Below are 21,798 nucleotides of genomic sequence, written 5' to 3' on the forward strand. Positions count from 1 at the left end.
AAAGTCGATATAAGCTACGTATGTCCGATGTTTTCTATTCTCGCGATAACTGACTGAACTCATGGTTGACGAGACTGCGCGAGTTTATCAGTCGTATGCTTCATTCACGTGCTCTCGGAATTATCGTAAATACGAGTTTCCTAGGTAAAAAATTGCACATTAATGCCCTCCCATTTCACAATTTGAATGGAATGAGCTCGTAATCACAACTTCAGAAGAGGGAATTATCAAATTTCCGTTAGCACGTAAAGGCGGCATAATTAACTGACGGCAGATGGTAGATTAACCTGAGGACATACCGCTGACGGAGCAGCTCCGGTGGAAGATTATTAAAGCACATGAAATCTTTTTTCTGCGTATCTGTAAGTTACCAAAAACACACATTATTAAAACGCAAGTTGCAACAGACCTAACTTACGACTCGCGCTTTTCGTTTTGTTCACATATCAGTAAGTTATTAACCGAACTAAAGGACGTTAGTCTTGGAAATTTAAGAGTGTAGGCTACTGTGAATTTGAGAAGAATTCTGTTGTTCTTTTCACCTTTGAGTATTGTCTTCAAAGCTATAGATTGAATGTGAATATTTTTCGGTACTACAAATTTAATGGAATTCTCTGATTCTCTTGTAAAGAGTTCCTAAAACATAATATGACATGTTGAAGTTGTTTATTGCAGTTGTTCAATCTTAAATCATTTATAAATAGGTATACACGAATCAAGACATTTAATAAAATAAAATTATCATTATCATTCACAGGAAATACAGCATATTTTCTATAGTAATATTAAAACGTTATTATATTGTTACTCCAAATGCCATTTAGAGAGGGCACACAATGCCACAGCAAAAAACAACAACAACAACAACAAAAATTAAACTTCTGCCAAATGCAGAATCAGTCAAAAACATCTAAAGTTTGGCATAAAAAATTAATTCAGACATTTCAGAGAAGAATGGATGTGAATGAAATGCATCTAATTTTAATACAGAAATCTATAGCAAAATGTTTTTTAGAGCTGACTATTTACAGACATTCAAAATACAAAAAACATAAGTTACACAGACATCAGTCCAAAATTGTAAGCTGTACAATGCTATACATCATCTAAAATGAGTGACAATCACATTACAGTTGTTCACACTGAGCAAACCAGAATTCATTAACATATTCATTCCCAACATCATCAATTCCTGTATAACAATGCATGCATGATAACATGCCTCATTAGGCCTATCCTTAAATGACTTAAACACTGGTATTACTTGGGCTTAGGTAAATCTAAAAAAGTTGTTTCAAGGCCTATTCACACCAGGAATAACAATAAAGATAACTACTGTAGAATCACAACTAGCGTCTGCAGCATTAAACGCTCACGCTCTTTAAAGTAGGATGGATTCTGATTGGCTGGCAATGTTTATAGTTCATCAACTGAAAAAAATAAGGCCATTATCTGTGCCATTATCGTTATAGTTGTAGTGCTATTCCTTTACATTTTACCATTTTAAAAACTATATCTTTATCATTATTGTTATTGTTGTGAACGGGCCTTAAAACTAATTTATTGTTGTTCAGTATACCATTTTAATAAAAGAGGAAAACGTGCACATACACTCACATTTTAAACCAATAGTTCACCCAAAATGTACTTAATTTACCCTTATAATTCTTTCTTTCAGGAAAGACAAAGGAGATATTTTGAAGAATGTTCTTGCTGCTTTTCTGTGTGAAAGCATGGCCAGTGACTGTCAACGGACAAAAAAGTGGTCCTTATGACTTCTCCTCTATATTCCAAGTCCTGCATGTTTGAAAGGTCATTTAGGGTGAGTAAAATATGACAAAGCTGTTTTTTGGGGGAGTAGGCAGGGGTGGTGGGTAGGAGGAGAGACTATCCATAAGGAAACGGTTATGTATTTTGGATTATTGACGTTTCTCAAAGCACAACACTGGACGAACACACAACACTCTTTACAGTTTTATGGGCTCAGAGAGCCACCTGTCTGGTGTAGTTATATATCTCCAATCCATCTTCGCTTTCCACATGAACATCTGTGGTGCAGCTGGGCTGATGCTTTTAGTACATGAGATGAGCTATAATCCACACAATTACCAGACAATCATCATATCAATGTGGTAGGCTGTTGATAAACTTTATAAGACTACTGTTGATATTAGTTACGTTTGAGGTATTGAAGAATTTTAGGTAGTAGAATAGAAATATATGTTCCATTAAAGGAATTTTTTAAAAATGTCTTGCCCAGAATATGCCAAATGAATCTACCTGGACCAAGCTTGAATTTCTAGAACATATGTATCTATAATTGCAATCTTCTGCAGATACATTGATAGAGAACCAAATTAGAAGAAATCAAATTTAAATGTTTTTTTTTTCTCTTTGTCAATTTTTTTTAGCTTACAATTTGATGTAAATGCTTGTGTGCTCCTAAAGTACCAAGAATATGTACTATGTACCAATAAATCCAAATTGAAATGGAAACTGACCTTTAGTCCAGCTTTAGCCTTCAGTATTACCTTCTAGTTTGTCTAGAAGGTAATACTGCTTTCATATTATCATGAAATTCTGTTGCTTTTAGTCCATTTATTTTAGTTTAGAAGCTAATGCTTGTGTGCTAGTAAAATTGACAACTTTTAGCAGCTATATGTACCTACAAATCCAAATTAAAATGTTGTGGCTTTTTTTTGGTCAATTTATGTTTGCTTAGAGAATAGTGCTAATGCTAGTTTATACCTACAAGTTAACAAAATACTCTCATGAGCCATATTTGATAAAATTTTTGGAGAAACCAAACTGAAATTTTGTGGGTTTTAGTCCATGTCTGTTAGCTTTGAGGCCAATGGTAACGCTAGTGTATTCTTAAAATGTAACAACATAAAACTTTAACACATATGTACATTTAAAATTTACAGTCTTTTTCTTGTCTTTATTTTGATGACTCATCTTGCGCTCAGGAGCATAGGCAAATTTTTGTCCAATCAAATGCTCTTTAGAATGGGAATGTCCCTTTTGTTTTCACCACCTACCTTTGGCTAGCATTAGCAAAGAGCAAATAAAGGTTTGTAACTAAACATAAACTATTGGCAATAAAAAACCGAGCCGTCTGATATTTTCATCCCAACTTCCTGTTTAAAAAGAAAATAGATCAACACAAAAAACAAAGTGTTTGTCAAGCCATTTTGCTGGATCATAATGGACTTTTGCGTTACTTTCTGGTGTGTTCTGAAATGTTACACCCACATAAAATGACAACAGCACTACTGTATGACGTATGGCATCTTGCATTATGTAGCATAAAACAGATTAGCGTGTGTGTGTGTGTGTGTATCTGAGGATTTCTCAGTTTTCTGCTCTGACAGCTCCTCATGTATATAAGACTGCACCTGAGATGCTTTGAGCTTGAAGAGAAAATAAAAAAAACAGTTGAGGTTCATATCTGAGGAATATTCTCCAAAGTTCTCCTCCTTTATTTTCCACTAGAGTTCTCTCATGATGCATGTCTTTATTCCTTTTCATCATCTCTACATCCATCTTCTTCCATTATGTTCCACCTCTATTCCTCTAGTAAGTGGTTCCGCCGGTTCCTGCTCTTCCTGTGGTCCAGCAGGGGTTTAAGTTTGCCCAGATCGCCTCTCATGGGGCTCTGTAAGTTCTGCAGACTCTGCATCTGTTTGCGTTCCTTGCAGTATTGGTGCATGGCCAACGTCTCAGCCGGGCTGAAGGCAGACACCAGGGCTTTAGGGTGCAGTGTGGCTGCCCAGCCCCAAGGTGACTGCTGTTTGTTGCTCAGGGCGCTGACCAGAGCCTCACTCAGCACCTGGAGACGGATCTTAGTCAGAGTGCGCTTGAAGCCATTCTCTGTTGCTAGACAGTAGTACAGGCCCTGGTCTGAAGAATGCACCGAACGGATGAGCAATCCGTGATTTGTGGACACCACACGATCGCTCAGCTTAACCTGCACACAAAGAAAATATTGACTGATGAATGCATGATTTTTAAATGCTTAGCAAATACAAAAATACTTTAAAATAGAATAATCAAAAATGTAGTGAGGTTTATGCTTAAAACAAGTAAAATATATTTGCTAATATACTATTTTAGATATACTATATATACTATTTTAGAAAATAAATATAAATGTACTTCATCGGAATGAAAAAAAAAACAAACAAAAAAATGGACATGATTAGAAAAGGTTAAATGGTCCTGAAAATAAATAGTCAAACTATTATATCCTCATGACCAAAAATGAGCGCACTGGAAATTAACGGGAAACAAATTTTATCTAGTGGAAACGTTTGGTACTGCGCCCAACAAAATCTTACTGAAAGCTCATTCTTTGAGATCTCAACCTCAGATTTGGAACACAACTTTTAGATTTAAATTCTCACGGATTTAGAGTAAAACAACACTCTCTAGAAAATATATATTTCATATAAAATTTTAATAAAGTATCATTGTGCATTTGTATTCATTTTTTAGGTTCACTTTTCTAAACTTTTTTTCACTTCAGCCATACAAATGAATTTAACTTTTTAAATACAGTTTATATACTTTTATATAAAAATTGTTATAATAATTTATTATAATAATTTAATTGAATTTAATAATTTAATATGTTTTTTATTCACAGTTAAAAGTTAAATTAATGTATACAGTTAAAAAAAATGTATATTATATTAAAATATTATAATTGTTTTAATTATTTTATGCAATAATTTATTTAATAATACATGTTAATAATTTAATAAATTATATAATAATAATAATAATAATAATAATAATAATGTATTATAATTATATAATGTAATGTTTTTATATATTACATAATAATTATATAATATTTATATAAACAATTATATTAAATGTAAATATTAGAATATATATAATATTTTAATATAATCTTAATTTGTTCATTTTATATATATATATATATATATATATATATATATATATATATATATATATATATATATATATATATATATATATATATATATATATATAAAATACATGTATTATATGTGAGTTCATTATTCTAAATTAAGTACAAAACATACAGTTTGTATTTTCCAATGGGAAGAAAGCCCTTTTAGAAAGTTTACAAATTGTCATATTTCTTGTTGTCATGTTATTTTACAATTGTCATGTTATTTTAAGTTTGTTTCTGTGTCTCTATTCTTCATTCTTTATTGTAAGCCAGATGTATTTGTAAGAAAAATAAGTTTTGAACATCTCTGTGTGTCCTTTATTTTCTTATGCTCCAAGCACAGAGGAAGCTTTAAAATTTTAGGAGGGCTGTATGATTACAAACACATGATGATATTTGATTGAAAGCACTGAAGCAGTGTACTGTATGTCGCCTGTTGAGGATCAGTGTTTAATGTTGGACAGGGTTGTCTGACCTCTTTTCTGCGATCGTTGTCTCTCTGAATAAGCCATTTAACAGAGGCCTGAGGAGATTTAGGCTGACACTCCAAGAAGGTGGTGTTGTTTTTGACTCCATACTGAGTCATCTCCACTGCATTCCTGTAGGCTGAAATAAGACGTCAAGTGTTAGCCAGACTGTTTTCACACACTTAGTGAATATACTAATTGCAATTGTACTGCTGTAATTCAGCTGACACGCTAACATCTGCAGAACTCGATAGGGTACGAGTTCACTGAGTATGCAGTAAAATCTAAAGAGTAGTGGGTCAGATCAGTCTGTACAATTGGATAATTGACCCTGTACACAGCCAAATGAAATCATACATTCAACATCTGTTTTGACATTATGCTACTTTTGTTTTGTGCATACAGCTGGGATAAAGCTTTCACTCTTTGTTAAGACTGATATTAAATAATTCTGATGCATCCAAATGTTAAATGAGTCATCTGGATCGCTGACAGTATCTGTGCCAATTGTATTCAAATTAGCAGGTGTTCTTTCACAAGGAGAGAGAGAGAGAGAATGAGCAAACAGAGGGAGAAAGATTGATATGAGAGTGGTATAGAGGGATAGAAATATGGGATTTGAACTGAAAGTATGCATTTTATTACAAATAGTGTGTACATGTATATGTATTAAATCAGTTAGTATATTGGAAAACTACGTCGACACATCATAAAATGATTGTTGCATGAGCATGTTAGCATTAGCATTGGCTGCGTTCACATGGGCATTAGCATAATTACAAGATGACAACTTGCAGATTTTACTCTGAACAGTTCGAAATGATTAGTTTCTATAGCAACATTCACAACGCCAAAATGGATCCATTTGTGGCCGTGTTGTGTTGATGAGCAAAATACTTAGTCACTAGATTGATTCACCCTTAGATGCTCTCGCAAAATGTTTAATTATATGTCCTAACCAGACGTGACTTAGTTTCTAGCAACAAGCTATTCTTCCTCACATTCAGAAAGCACAAATGCAGCACAGAAACAAATGTGGCACAATCACAGCCAATCTGAACATACATTAGTTTAGAAGTACAATTTTAACGTTGTTTTGCGCTAGAGTCAACATTTCCACAAACAGATTCACTGCATTGATTAACTAAATCACTACTGAGAATAGATAATATAATAGACAATTTTTTGCCAGCTAATTTCTGCTAATGTGACCAGCACACTATTGAAGCTGCTGCCAGCTTAGGTTGGGGTTTCCATTAACGTTTCATGAGTTTTCAATTAGTATTTACAAGTTTAACCAAATGAAGTTTAAGAAAAAAAGAAGTAACTCTCAGAAAGTCACAATTTTAAAATATGGAGATATAAAGATATTAAATATAAAGAAATAAAATTGCAATTATATAACAAAATTCCAGAAGCGTCTCACACGATCGCGTTCACAAACACCAGGCAGCCGAACTCTCTATCTGTTTTTATTACAAGTGATGATTTTGTTCTCTTGAACACATTTTATTCGCAGACGTCTTATGCGATAATAAAGTTTTGAACTTTGGATGGAAGCATAGCTCTCTTACTATTAACTAGTTGCTTATTAACATGCATATTACTATGATATTGGCTGTTTATTAGTACTTATAAAGCACAAATTAATGCCTTATTCTGTGTGACCATATTCTGCATCCCTTAATCCTATACCCCATACTTAAATTTAACAACTAGGCTACCTTTCTTACTATTAATAAGCAGTAATTAGGAGTTTATGGAGGTAAAAGTCATAGTGAGAATTGGACCCTAAACTAAAGTGACTAAATAAATAAATGGAAACAGGTTTTTTAAAGTCACAAAACTGCTTACTTATTAAAATTTAAATTCTCATCTCAGCACATAACTTTGTGACATTATTTGTTTAGCCCGTGTGTTGACATGCAGGTAGTTATTACCTTTCAGATTGAACCCTCTGCACTGAGTCAGTGGATTCCCGTGCATAATATCCTGCCTTCTGCTTCTCCTGGAAAAACATTTACACAGGATTAATCCAACATATTTTCATATATGCATTCTGTCCTTTCACTCTTATATTCTCTCACTTTTTATCAACATCCCTGTCTGAATGTTTGCACACTGTTAATTTTTCAAAACACACTCCTTGTCATGAAAGCCAAATTTTAGCTTAATTTATCACAATTAACTTGATTTAGCTGTCAAAAGTGCAGTGAAGTGAAATGTCTGTCTTTTCTACTTCATCACTTTGGGAAGGATGTTTTGATGGCTGTTCCTTCCATCAATATTTTCCCAACTCAACACATCTGACTTCAAGAGAAACTGTTTTGCTAAAGTATCAGATTAGATTTTAACATGTCCCATTCTGAAACAATCCACAATGTAAATACGCATGAATATGCATTATGTGGGCTGTTCTGTTTGATTGACCGGCAGCATGTGTGTGTGGTCTGAATGCCAAAGATTAGATGGTTTGCCACACAGTTGGCAGAGTGTTCGGACAAGTTGGTCATTTACAGTCAAAAAATCCCATCTTCAAATCTCTCTACTAGCAATATCTTGTTGATATGTCTCAGGCTTTTTTAAACTGTCAGGGGAATATTTTAAGCCAGAACACTTTAAAATATAATAGTGTCTAAATACATTTTAAAATGTAGGGTTATGGTTTTGTTCAAATCCCACAGATAATTTTCGGCCCAGACTGTGTGTCTCTGCATTACAACCAAAGCTGTCCTCATCCTTTATTTCTGCCCCACTTCTGCTGCAATTTATGCCACCCTGAGTGTTTGTGTGTGTGGTAGAGAGCATGTGTGTGTACCTCTTGCCAGTCGGGTAGAATCGAGAACAGCTGAGGCCATCCCAGGCGCAGTACGGGTCCCGCGCTAAACAGCAGTCCGCACAGGCAGAGCCGTATGCGTTACAGCGGTGCAAAGACACCTGGGACACTCCATGCTCAGAGCTAACATACAGCTGTTGCTGTAACACAAACAAGCCACATATCACAAAAGCTGTTCATTTAACCCACAGGACTGGTGACAAGATAATTACCCAGAATTAAAGCAACTATTTCCCCCTCCACAATTTATTGCCTCCTCCACTTACTATATGTAGCGCTTAGTCAGAAAATGCAGCTAGATAAAAGAGCTACTCAATGTAGTTACCTTTTTAGAAGAGATTCTTAGGTTGGTGATGGGAGACTGCTTCTGAAAATTAGAAGAGGAACAGTGTTTTTTTTTTTCTCAGGATTTTCTTTTATTAAATAATAGTATATATAGATAATAAGTGTGTGTGGGTGTGTGTGTGTGTGTGTGTGTGTGTGTGTGTGTGTGTGTGTGTGTGTGTGTGTGTGTGTGTGGGCATGCGTGCGTGCGTGTGTGGGCGTGCGTGCGTGTGTGTGTGTTTACAAAAATATTTCTGTCAATGTGGTGCAACTAACATAGAGAAGCCTACTTTGTTGTTCATGGTATTCATTAATCAAAAAAAAAAAAAAATACCTTGAAAAGTACATATTAACTTTTGAGAAAAACTATGCTTTTTAGCAAAAATTGTGTAATCACTTTTTTTTACTTGATAGTTACACCTTTTGCCAATTGTTGAGTAATAAAGATTAAAGACAGCATGAAATAGAAAATAACAATTTCTTATTGATCTTAATATCAACGATTCATCCATGCATGTTTTATTTATTGAGAATTTTTCTTTTTTAATATCATAATGTGATCTTCTCGTGAAATTAATTAGAATTTTTCCAGTGACCTATGCCTAGTCTCCTCCTAGTCTGCTTTAACGCCGCCCTTTTCTTGCAATCAATTGCAAATTAGTATTCAGATCTGCCTCCATTCAACCTACAATGAGTTTTTTTCCCCCTTCTTTTCAATAATCATTTTACTCAGATACTGTATGTCACAATATGGAAGAAAATATCCGTCCCTACTTCCGTTCCATCACATATATATGACAACTCTAAGAACTGGTCATATGTGTTTTAAACTAGTCTTTTAAAAAAAAATTATTTGCTTATCATTAAATTGGACATCCTTGGTCTATTCTTCATGATTCCAATAATGATCATCACAGTGTTGAGTTTGTATGTGAAGGTGCAAATTTGCGAGCGCGTGTTGAGATGCCAAATTAAACAGTCCACTGAGCTACGTGTTTGGCCTTTCTTTGTCCATAAATAAATGATCTAAATGCCCAGTTTGACAATTTCAAGCCACTCAAAGCAGATCATAAGAAACCTCACAATGTAACCTTTTCCTCACCTCAAGCCTAGCCTCTTTTCCCATTAAAAAATCTGCCTTCCCTCAGAACAACATTGAGTTCTAATAAACGCTTTGTGGCACTGCCAGCTCTGCTCATGCAGTCTGCCCTCTAGATACTTTGATGTGTGATGTGTGGCGAGAACTCAGACCTTAAACACTTCCAGCTCCTCCAGGATTAGATCCTCATCCAGAGAGCCGTTTGACGGCAGAACCACAACCTTCTGTACCGTGCCTTTATCTGTGAACGGAATATCAGAACATCAGAAGAGTACCGGACAGTTGGGAAAGCAAAAACAGCCTCAGTAATTTAGTCTGGGTTTGAACTGTGTATGAACTTTCCATTGTTCACAGATTTTCTCTTTTGAACGCTTGTGTGTGTATCCTTGTTGTTGTTTTTGACATTGTTGAGCATCTGTTCTGAGAAACACATCTGAAGTCTAGACTTCAGAAGAAAAGGTGAGTGGTTGCCAAGGTGTTCTGGGTGGTTGCTATGTGATTTCTTTCTTGTTCAAGTCAAAAGAGCCCACTCTCTTCTCCCTAGATTTGGCCTGTGGCCCTTCTTTGATGTAAAGGGTTTCTGCCATCTGTCTGGTGGAAATTATTTATTGGAAATCTTCAGCTGTGGAAATGTTTTAAATGATAAGTTTGCTGCTAACAACCATTAAAAGTCAAGCTCATTCATTCTGTGAGGTCATGGTAGGTGTGCATATTTCGCTGCAGACGTTCGGGAGAGGGTCAATGGGGAATTTAGCTCAAACTCTGGAAATTCCCATTTTAAATGGCCAACATTTCAAGACAAAACCCTGCCAAGGAGCAGCCAGGCCGCTCCACGAAATGCTCCTGGCTTTCCATCAGGCTATTTGATAGGCAAATACAAACAGCTGTGATTTTGAATTCTCTCCAAATGTCCCTATCCCCGTTCCCTAGTAACCGCAGAGCCTGTCTGCTGTCGTGTCTGTGATTCTGTTCTCATTTAAGCACACACTCTCATACTCGCTCTTTCATTATTGCATTCCCATCTCAAAAGTTAATATTATGTATAGGTCCTGTGACACAGCAGGACTCTTAATATCCTCCATTTAAATGATTATGAATAGATAAATAATAATATGCTTGTGTTAAAATGATTAGATTATAAGGTTTGTGTAGATGTGTTGCCCCCTGGTGGTGGTCAGTGGTACACTACCTAAACAATGTGTGATCAGTGGAGTTCTGTGTGAAGTGGAATGGCAATGAATATTTATTTTTAACTTATTTTTATTTAATCTTTATTTTTTATAAACAGAATCTGGAAGTAAATGGAAACAATAGTTAATAGAAAAACCAAACCCCCTAGAAAGTTTGCTGAGGCCCTTTAGTGGGTCCTGGCTCCCTGATTGAGAGCAACTGCTTTATATTTAAAGTATAGACATTTTTGGGAAGATATAAGGAGAATAGGATGATGACTGTTGCAAGCCAGGTTTAAAATGTAAAATGCTCCAACTACTTTAAAGGCTGACATCAGGGCACCTTTTGGCTTTTATGAACAATCCGGTAAGCCACAAATGTACACAGAGTTGATTTACACTGTGTGTAAATCAAAGATATGATTTATCAAAACGATTTCATTTACACTTGGGCACGTGTCTCTACAAAACTGATATAAATCCAATTTTCAATTCCCGCACTAGATTTAATGGAGTTCACGTCACGTCAAAACAAAAGATATGAGCTGCATTTTATTAATCAACAGCTAATTTCACAATCATAAATTTCCGCAACATATACTTTCGGTTTCATTTGAGGTAGTTTGTACGTTGGCTTGATAAAGAAATACTCGTCTGTGGCGATGTGCGCCGCAGTAGCGCTGTCATATCTGGCTATAACATGACATAGCCTATAACATGCTCTCACACGTTTATTTTTCCAGCATATTTGGGATGAGTAAAATTAACATATGTGGTTTCAACAACCAGATGCATTTAGATTTAAGTTTTGACTGTAATACGGCCCAGACCACCTCCTGAAGTGGCTTTTAGTGTTTTGTGTATTTGTTCTGTGCCCAGACTTGAGTTTTGTTTGATACATTCAAGAAGCGTGTTGTTTTCTTTAAGCAGGTGAAATTAAAGGTTCGGTTCATATAACTGACCGACAAAATTGTATACATGAGGATACAAGTGAACCGCCAATGCATTGTGATATCGAATTGAACCGAATCAATGACATGATAATTGTCGTGATAAAACCGTGAGACCAGTGTAGGTTTACCCCTACTCCTGGTATGGTATTGTATAATGTAAACTGTATGTTAAGGAACATTGTTTAAGTATAGTAAATTAAGTGACCACTTAGTGATCACTTCCAGTAAAACGTTATGTCGGTAACTTTTCTGCCTTTGTCATTTTTAGATGGAAAAAGCGATTTCGTCTGTTGACAAGGTCAACAAGCAGCCAAGCAAAGTTAAGTGTGCCAGGCTAGCTCCTTCCATAAACAGATGATGACATGAGGTAGCTGTATATATTGTGTATATATTTTTATCGTGGTCGTAATTCGTCGGTTGATGTTCTAGTATGGTCATTTATTTTTCCTGTGGGGATTTACCTGTGCCCAGGAATAGAACCTGGTAGTGTCCGTCTGCAGCGGTGACCTGGTCCACAGCTATAGAGGTGTATTTGTAATCAGCATGCGTTCGCACCACCAGAGGTTTCCTGCCGACCGGATAAATGGGGTTAAACATGACCGGGTGATTCCTCACGAACGTCACCACGTCATCTGGAAACTCTTTAGTACTCTGGATGTGAGGGGTAAATGCGCCACCAGGACACTGACAGGAAAAGGAGAAAAATAAGGAAATTAGATTATCATGCTGGTTTATTCAGTGAGGCTTTGTCACTTTAATCAACTAGACTCAAACTAATTTTAGTGAGTCATCATCTACATCACGTAATGTTATAAAATTACCCCCTAAATTAAAATTCCAAAGTACTATTCATTTAAGGTGTTAAGTGGGGGGTAAAAACCTTTGTGTTCTTTTAAAATCATACTGGACACATACATTACAAAAAGCTTAATACTAACAAAACAACAATAATAACAAAAACTAATAAATTATTGTGTTATTAAAATAAAACTATAAATAATTTCTTATTTATAAAAATAAAATGACCTTAAAATATATAACTATATATATCTAGTATTATTAAAACATTATTCTATAGGATGTCAGCACAATATTGTTTAAATTTCTCACTACTTACAAATTATCTTTAAATATAATCCTATAAATTAAGTTTATACAGAATTGAATGTATATGCTAAACTAAACATGTTAATTATTAATATTGCTCACTCATAATTATTTTCCTTTTTAGCTAAACTGTGTAAACAGCAAATATTTACTCTGTTTGTTGGTGTTGTAAACAGAGTGACTGTACCAAGGCAGGGCATTAATGTGTGTGACTCACAGTTCCCGGTCGTGGGTAAGGGATCCGGCCCTGGAAAGCCACCCACTGGAAGTTGGGCCCTTCCTTGTGCGCAAACGGTCCGTTGAAGACCGTCAGGATGTCGGCCATGTTGTAAACACAGACAGCAGAACCTCTGAACACAGAACTGGAAGGAATAACACAAAACACACACATGTTTAACATGGAAGGAAGTCAGACAGTAAAAGACATTCTAGCACATCCTTCCTGACCGTTTGGATGGAAGGGATGATGTAACATGCATGGTTATACTGGAGACTTAGTCCACTGAGAGAGAAAAATGCCACATAGAGGAAAGGGGACACCGCTTTGATTATACTCTGGGATGAAGTGTGGTTTGGCTGGACATCGTAGATTTTGATCAGATAGCAAGACAAAGAGTTTCTTTGTTTGATCGCAAAACGAGGGAAAGAGGCGACATATAACGATAAATAACAGCAGGGCATGGACAAAGAAGCTGTTGCTGTTTGGATTGGCCTCATTAGGAAAACCACACCGGCTGAACGTGGTTGGAGATTGTGCCACAATTCGAAAACCTTGACCGAAATCTCACCTTATTCAACCACAGCTCACGTCCACACATGCCACTGCTGACACAAGTAAACATACAGTCATAGAAACCCACTGTAATTTAATGAAATTACCCATAGGAAATATCACAAATGAGATTTCATTTTTGAACTGAAATGAACTGTTTTCTCCTAAACTATGAGATAAAGAATGGATACTTCTGCTCCATTGGCCTCTTGGGTTGTTCTCAGTGATCTCATTTTTTTCTTTACTAGATCTTCAGAAGAGATCGCAACAGTATCTCAAACTGTGCTGTACTCATATTTGTCAGTAATAAAATATGAAATGACCCGTGTTATGCTTGGATTTGGCTTCTTTTTAAATTGCCCCCTGCAAAGGATTTCCATGGGCACTTTTGACCTTTAAAAAGGACGGTCTGTTTTTTTTTCCAAATTTTGAATGGTGTATTCTAGAATATGAATGAATGAATGTGACATTTATAAAGTGCTTTCATATGTACTACTGTACAACCAAAGCGCTTCACACTCATGTCAGGGGTCTCTCCTCAACCACCGCCAGTGTGCAGCATCCACTTGGATGATGCGACAGCAGCCACAGTACAACGGCGCCAGTGCGCTCACCACACACCAGCGATAGGTGGAGAGGAGAGAGGGTGATAGAGCCAATTCAGTGAAATATAGTATTTAGAATGTATACATTTACAAATAGTAGAATATAGTGAAAAATTCCAATATAGTGAAATATAAATGATATTATTTACTATATTAAAAATATATATTTACTCATTTATAATTAAATATTTATGTAATTAAATGTAATAAATCGATTAAAATGGCCTATATAATATACAAATATAAAATAGAATATATATACATTTATTGACCATATACAAATATAAACAAACATGGAATGTAGAAGGAATAAAATATATGTATAAGAATATATTTATAAACTCAATTATATTCTATTTTATACTATTCATTTACATTAAATTGAATAGAATATAGTTTATAGGAAAAATGTAAAATAACATTTTTATGAACTTAAAATATTGATTTCATTTATTGATTAATTTATTCATTATCATATAAACCTAATAATTACATTTAGTAATAAATTATAAAAGAGGAGAAATTCTGGACCATTTTAGCTTGATGTCTGACCCTGGTAGCTAGCTATATTCGAAATTTGTCAACAGTTGTCTCATTTATGTCTTTTTATTTGCATACATAAGATTAAGAACTTCCAAGCATTCTGTATCTTTTCTAAGAGGTTACACTCATTTACAGAAAACGCTAACAGACACAGTTAAAGTGGCTGAGTGACATCACACTTGTCTCTCCTGCTCTCTGTGTGACAGTCCAATTTAAATCATTCAGCGAGACCTCCTCATCATAATGTTAAATTCATCACAGTAAAAAAAAAAGTCCATTGGATGACCCCCTGAACTAACATTAGATTTATGTTTGTAAAGAAGTGACCTTTTCTTCCCATCACAACCCTTTGGTGTGATCACATGTTCCCAGAAACCCTGTCATCCCCTCAGCTCCAACCCCGCCTGACCTATATTTGGCAAATACACACATAAAAACATGCACACGCATATATACACATATTAGTGGCAAGCTCAATATTGCTATTGGCTTTACCTTGTAGAGGTGAAGACTCCAAAGATGAGGAGGCCCTTTGGGTGGTCCGTCTCCAATAAAAACACATTTTCTGCAAGGAAAGAGACAAGCACTCACTCAATGGCTGAACATCTGTCCCACAACATTGTTACGCGGTTCTAGTGTGGCCTAACAAGAAAGAAAAAAAAACAGGTGAAAGTGTAAATCCATCATGGGCTTTAAACATCCAGTGTAAACTATTTGCGCTGAGTGTTTTATGATCGTAATAGGACTTTAATGAGGTGAAAAGCTTTACAAATGACCTAGGGCCATTGTTGAATGGTAATACTGACAAACGACATGTTTTATGTCTAATGACCAATAATTATAGGAAGCTGTTTAACTAGAATATGAAATTTGTTAGGCTTTTAAAGGAATGCTTTGGGTTAAATACAGTTACGATAAGGCTATGATCAAAGTCGACGCTTAAAGGGTTAGTTCACCCAAAAATGAAATTGATGTCATTAATGACTCACCCTAATGTCGTTTCACACCCGTAAGACCTCCGTTCATCTTCAGAACACAGTTTAAGTCCGATTATATTTAGTCCGACAGCGTATCTAAGTGTATGCACACTATACTGTCCAAGTCCAGAAAGGGAATAAAAACATCATCAAAGTAGTCCATATGTGACATCAGTTAGTTAATTAGAATCTCTTGAAGCGTCAAAAATAAATTTTGGTCCAAAATTAGCAAAAACTATGACTTTATTCAGCATGGTTTTCTTTTCCGCGTTTGTTTTAAAACCTCAAATAAAGATTCAAATGGTTATGAATCAGCATATTGATTAATGATTTGGATCGCCAATGTCATGTGATTCAGCAGTTTGGCAGTTTGACACGGGATCTGAATCATGAATCAATACGCTGATTCATGACCCTTTGAATCTTTATTTGAGGTTTGAAAACAAACGCGGAAGAGAAGACAATGCTGAATAAAGTATAAAATTCAAATAAAGTATAAAAAAATAAACATTCACTGATTGAATTTTGGACCAAAATGTATTTTCGATGCTTCAAGAGATTCTAATAAACTAACTGATGTCACATATGGACTACTTTGAGGATCTTTTTATTCCCTTTCTGGACATGGACAGTATAGTGTGCCTGCACTTAGATATGCTGTCGGACTAAATATAAAATATCTTAAACTGTGTTCTGAAGATGAACGGAGGTCTTACGGGTGTGAAACCACATTAGGGTGAGTCATTAATGACATCAATTTCATTTTGGTGAACTAACCCTTTAAGCTAGCTAGTAATATTTTTGTTCTTTTTGTAAAGGTTTTGTAACTCTTAAACCAACAGCTGGGGACTCTAGTGATATATTGTAGATAAAAGAGCAATAGTCATATGGTAAAAATGGTCAAAACATGCCAGTTTATTTGATATATTTTTATAGTCTATATTTTTAATGACAAAAAAATAACAAAAAACTGCACTACTGTAAAAAAAAAAAAAATGTTTGTGTGTGCGTGTGTGTGTGTGTGTGTGTGTGTGTGTGTGTGTGTGTGTGTGTGTGTGTGTGTGTGTGTGGTTCAGGTATTTCATATTGTGGTGTGACAGGCAGCGGGGCGAGGGACCGCGAGATGCTCCTCCATATAAGGAGGAGCAAGTGCTGCGGAAGTCGAGAGAAAATCCAGGCCTGGTCCTCTCTCCTCTTCCGCAGCCCTTGCTCCTCCTTATATGCTCCTGTCACATGGCCGCGAGACGAGACCGGTGTGCCACGCAGCTGGCACTCGTGAACATTAATCACCGGCCCGCTCTCGCGGTCCCTCGCCCCGCTGCCTGTCACACCACACATATGTTGTGGGGACACAATTTTCCCACACAAATAGCAATACCAGGACTTTTTTTGATCCCCATAAGGAAAACAGCTTTTAAATAATATTAAGTGAAGGTTTTTTTTGTAAATGTAAATATGCAGAAAGTTTTCTGTGAGAGTTGAGTTTAGGGTTAGGGTTAGCTTAGGGGAATAGAATATACAGTTTTTACAGTATAAATGATTGTGTTACTTTGGAAACTCCACATAAAACATGAAAATCCTGTGTGTGCGTGCTCTCACCAAGCTCATCAAAGTGGGTCTCGGTACCGTCTTCTTCTAGAACCGAACATACCATCCGAGCCTTCAGAAACGTGGTCCACTTGTTTACCAGACTTCGTTGACCACCAGTGTCATTCTAAGTAGAATTTACAACAATGAAATAAAATTCATTATATTAATACATGTATATATTATAGAGTTAATGATACAAACACACAGAGACTTACAGGGCACACTCGAGCCACCATAGTGTGGATGTTCTTAGTGTTTCCACTACTGTCTGTCAGTCTCTCACGCAGGAAAAAGTAGAGTTTGGCATCGTTTGGGTCTGAGCCGTCAGGAATGAAGTGTGCGTCAATGAACACTGGCTCTAGTCAAAATAAAAGAATAACTTCAGCTTAAACACTCAATTTGCTCTACATGAACCACACAAGAGAAATGAAAAGATTGTACTGTCTCATTTCCCTCCTACAGAATCAAACAACTCTGAATGGTGCTAATGCCCGAGTTTATGTGAAATAGAATATAGCTGTTGGCGAACTGAGATATCTCACACATCCTGACCAAAATATCCACTTCATAGTGTATATTTGGATTACATCACACAAAAGATAATGTGACCCCTTGAGAAAACCATTATGCATGTACAATGTTTTCACTTTCCAGGTGGAATCATTGTAAAAAATACTTTCTTTTGTCCTGTCTCCAGCCATTTCCTTTGATGTGGGCAAGATCTTTTTACTGTGTGGTTTGTGTATTATTTTACCGAAATGGCATGGAACGTGAACATGTAACTTAATGCTACACATAAATAATTATTTGTGGTTTCAATCAAATTTTATGAACAGTTTCCTGACAGAACAGTCATAATAATGGAGATGAATGAAATAACGTGTAGGGTTTGTATACCGCTTAGCCATTTGGAGTTATGTTGGTCCGTCCTCACTGCATTCCTTGTGGTCAGGCTCCTAAAAATGGCCGCGTCTGTCCCCATGAAGTCGATGTACATGCCAGAGAACAGCTCCTGATCTAACCACAGACACAAACACAAATCTGTCACATTTGCTTTATACCGATTTTTCTTGTTAAGTTGACAAAAATTTTGCGTAGTAGTTTAAGATTTTGGGATTCTATATCTTCTCAAATGAATAGTGTCCTTGTCCTTTCCATTTTTATACATTAAGTTCCTCTTAAGACATTTTTTTTTGTTGATGTTAATGATACTTCAACAAATTAACAACAAATGAATCATTCTATAATAAAACTTTTCCCGCATTTCATGGACTTAATGTTACATGTTTAAAGATGTTTTCGTGTTGACATTTCTATAAATCCCTGCTATTAGGAAATCAAGGTAAACTAACATCAAGTTTTACGGATTTAACTACAATAATTAATTGTTATAATGTTGTATTAAATAATTGTTATTGTTATAAACTGTGATGATAACCCTGAAACAAACATGCACTCATTTCAGTGTGTTAATTTATATATAAATGTGTTTTAAACAGGGTTGTCAAAGTTAATGTTTTAATGCATATGCATTAAAACTTTGACAACCCTGTTTAAAACACATTTATTTTGTAAACCTACTGCATAGTTTCTGCTACTGGCTGAACAGATCTTTGTTGAATATTAGACATATGGATTTATCGTGGCTGTAAATTTTTTCTGCGGTGTGCTCTACTAATGACCTGCTCAAATCTCCATTCCCCAAAGCTCTCCTTCCTTTCATCAATCCGCTACTCTATCACTTCATCACTCGACATGTACGACTAGGGGGAAAGTGTATGATGGAAATTTGCAGACAGACGTCAGACAGAGAAAGCTGTAGGCTGTCACGTCAAGGACCGTCAGTCTTTGATGCCGTCTAGACCATTAGGAACTGTTCAACTTAATGGAATAACCACTTAAAACTTTAGCATATTATATTTAGGCGTGCGTGTGATTTCTCTAGGAGAATATGTGTGGCACGTGTAAACAGTTCTCATGAGATGTAAACGGACAGATGAGTGCATGTTTGTTTCGGGGTTATTATAGTTAATTATAACAATTAATTATTGTAGTTAAATCCATAAAACTTGATGTATGTTTAACTTGATGTACTAACAAAAATGTAAATAAAATGAATAAATATTATGTAGAGGTGTGACTATACACTTAGCTCATAAGACAATATACAATATTGTGCTCACAGGAAAGATATGAGATGATATTTTAACACTATTTGTAAAAAAAAAAAATCTTCAATGACGAAATATATGACTGGAAAAATAGTATTTTACTCGACTGTAAAACACAAAATGCAAAACAAACTTAGTGGAAAAAACCTATACCAAAATGTATTTAAAAGACATTAGTATAGTACGAATAAGGACACGTCGCTTGAGACTTCCTGATATAAATATTATAATTAAACTTTATTTGGAGTACTTCTTTATTGCACATATTGTTTTAATATCACTATCATAAGTAAGGATAGTATGATCTCTGTATAATATCATTCTTTACAGTAACTGCAAGATATTTAATGTGTGCCCAAGGTTGCAGTAGTTCCATTTTAGCACTATCAAATATACTTAAGTATATCTTTAGTTGGACATCAGCACATACTGTATGTATTTTTCACTAGGGAATGCAGGTACTTTTAAAATGTTATCTTGTGATGAATGTCACATCAGTTCTGCTTTTTGAGTATGATTTATCATATGCATTAAAAGACAGAACAATAAAATGCAAGCACTGTAAAAGGTTTGGCCACAAACTCAACTGTGTTATGCTGATATCGTGAGACAGCTTTTCACTTCGACAAAGTCATATTTTAATATTGCGAGCTGTTTTGGCACAGGATCACAAGTCACACCCCTAATGTAGACATGTAATGAAAACTGACATATAAAATGTAAAGATAAAAATATTAATAAAAAATATAGTATCTCAATGAGATATACTAAAATAACACTGTTTATGTTGCCCTCTGGTGTGTGTGTGTGTGTGTGTGTGTGTGTAATGTAGCCTAATAGCTGTATCAACAGCAACCCTACACCAACTAGCCAATTACATATCAAAGGATTAAGGTGGCGGCACTGAGCGACCCAAAGTGTTCACATCGGAAGGGGAGCAGACACCCACAAAATGTGGGTGTTTGGTGACACTATGGGGTCACGAACAAAGAGATCATAGAGAAAATGTGTTTTATGAAGTGTGCAAGACAAAATGGCACCCATGGATAAAGACACAAAAGACGCCAGCACTCACTGAGCATGACCGAGACGGTGTTGACTTGTGGGTTGAAGGAGCACCTCCCTTTCCCTGATTCTGCTCGGGAAGAGATTTGAAACACTTGCTCCTGCCAATAACACCAAAAACACACAAAAATCTTGCATTTCACAATCACAATGTTATTGTGGTATCAGAAATATTTCAAATAAACCTGCTGAAGCTTCATGTATAAACATTAGAGTAGGGCATTGGCACAAATAATGAGTCATGATTCAGTTTGATTTCAATTCACAAGGTTGGGATTCGATTCGATATCGATTAATTGGGGTCTACAAGATTAAAATATCTCTTAACTAATGCTGTAAACTATGAAGGAAACCATTTTTAGATGGGAGGCATGATGCAAAGTTCTGTTCATTTATTAACTGAAAACAGCATAGTCTGAAAGATTGATTCTTGGGATTTTAGAATCGAAAACGGTTCTTCAAAATTAGATTTTTTTTTTTTTTTTTTACCCAGCCCTAATAAACGTTAAAATAAAGCAGTGGTTGGACCGTTATATGCCTTTTTTCCCTGTCTGAGTGACCGCTTCTTGCCCAGAATAAGCTGCAAATTTGACCAGACTTTTGGCTGATCATCAAATCATATTCTCCATAAATATAAATGACTCTGACATATGCTTTGGTTATCATTTTATCCCATTTCCCCTCATCAAATCTATTATCAACTTTCAATTTGATCTGAAATGTTTCACAGCCAATCTATATAAAAAGATTTCCAAGTAATTTCCTAGCACGCATTTGTGCAGTGGTTTTGGAGAGCTGCCTTTCTTCTGATTGGTTGGACAGACTTGCCCAGATGCTTCCAGGTTTCCGACTGTCAGGCCAATCTATCCCCTCATTTGGTGTCATAATGTTGGCCAGTCACGTGAAGTGAGAGAAACCAGAGACGTAGAGAGCTTCCGTCAGGACATACAGCCACTGGTGGTAGAGTTTCTAATTTATCACGAGAACGCGTGTGCTCAGTAACTAATGTATTTCCTCTTTACATCACACGCGACTAAGAAACAAGTCACATGGTGACTCCGGGGTGGCCCTGTCATTGTTAAAGCTACACTGCACACTTTTAAAGGTTACAGGTCACCATATTCTAGAGTTTTCTGCTCCTGTAATAGTCCAGCTGGTGTGCAGCCATGAGAGAT

General features: G+C 35.7%; 1 protein-coding gene across 1 annotated transcript in view; it reads right to left on the reverse strand.

The window, feature by feature from the left end:
• Positions 1–1,816: 1,816 nt before the first annotated feature.
• The window catches only part of sema3c (sema domain, immunoglobulin domain (Ig), short basic domain, secreted, (semaphorin) 3C), a 53,378-nt gene continuing 33,396 nt past the window's right edge, over positions 1,817–21,798 (reverse strand). The window contains exons 5-17 of the mRNA XM_067428074.1: positions 20,634–20,724; positions 18,285–18,404; positions 17,603–17,745; positions 17,397–17,511; positions 15,316–15,385; positions 13,118–13,262; positions 12,255–12,477; positions 9,824–9,912; positions 8,574–8,615; positions 8,231–8,388; positions 7,353–7,420; positions 5,421–5,551; positions 1,817–3,970 (exon numbers count right to left, since the gene is read on the reverse strand). Coding sequence (XP_067284175.1) covers positions 3,569–3,970; positions 5,421–5,551; positions 7,353–7,420; positions 8,231–8,388; positions 8,574–8,615; positions 9,824–9,912; positions 12,255–12,477; positions 13,118–13,262; positions 15,316–15,385; positions 17,397–17,511; positions 17,603–17,745; positions 18,285–18,404; positions 20,634–20,724 — 1,797 coding nt within the window. The 3' untranslated portion in view covers positions 1,817–3,568. The remainder of the gene's footprint in view (positions 3,971–5,420; positions 5,552–7,352; positions 7,421–8,230; positions 8,389–8,573; positions 8,616–9,823; positions 9,913–12,254; positions 12,478–13,117; positions 13,263–15,315; positions 15,386–17,396; positions 17,512–17,602; positions 17,746–18,284; positions 18,405–20,633; positions 20,725–21,798) is intronic.

The sequence above is a fragment of the Pseudorasbora parva genome, chromosome 20, assembly GCF_024679245.1.
Source record: "Pseudorasbora parva isolate DD20220531a chromosome 20, ASM2467924v1, whole genome shotgun sequence".
Lineage (NCBI taxonomy): Eukaryota > Metazoa > Chordata > Actinopteri > Cypriniformes > Gobionidae > Pseudorasbora > Pseudorasbora parva.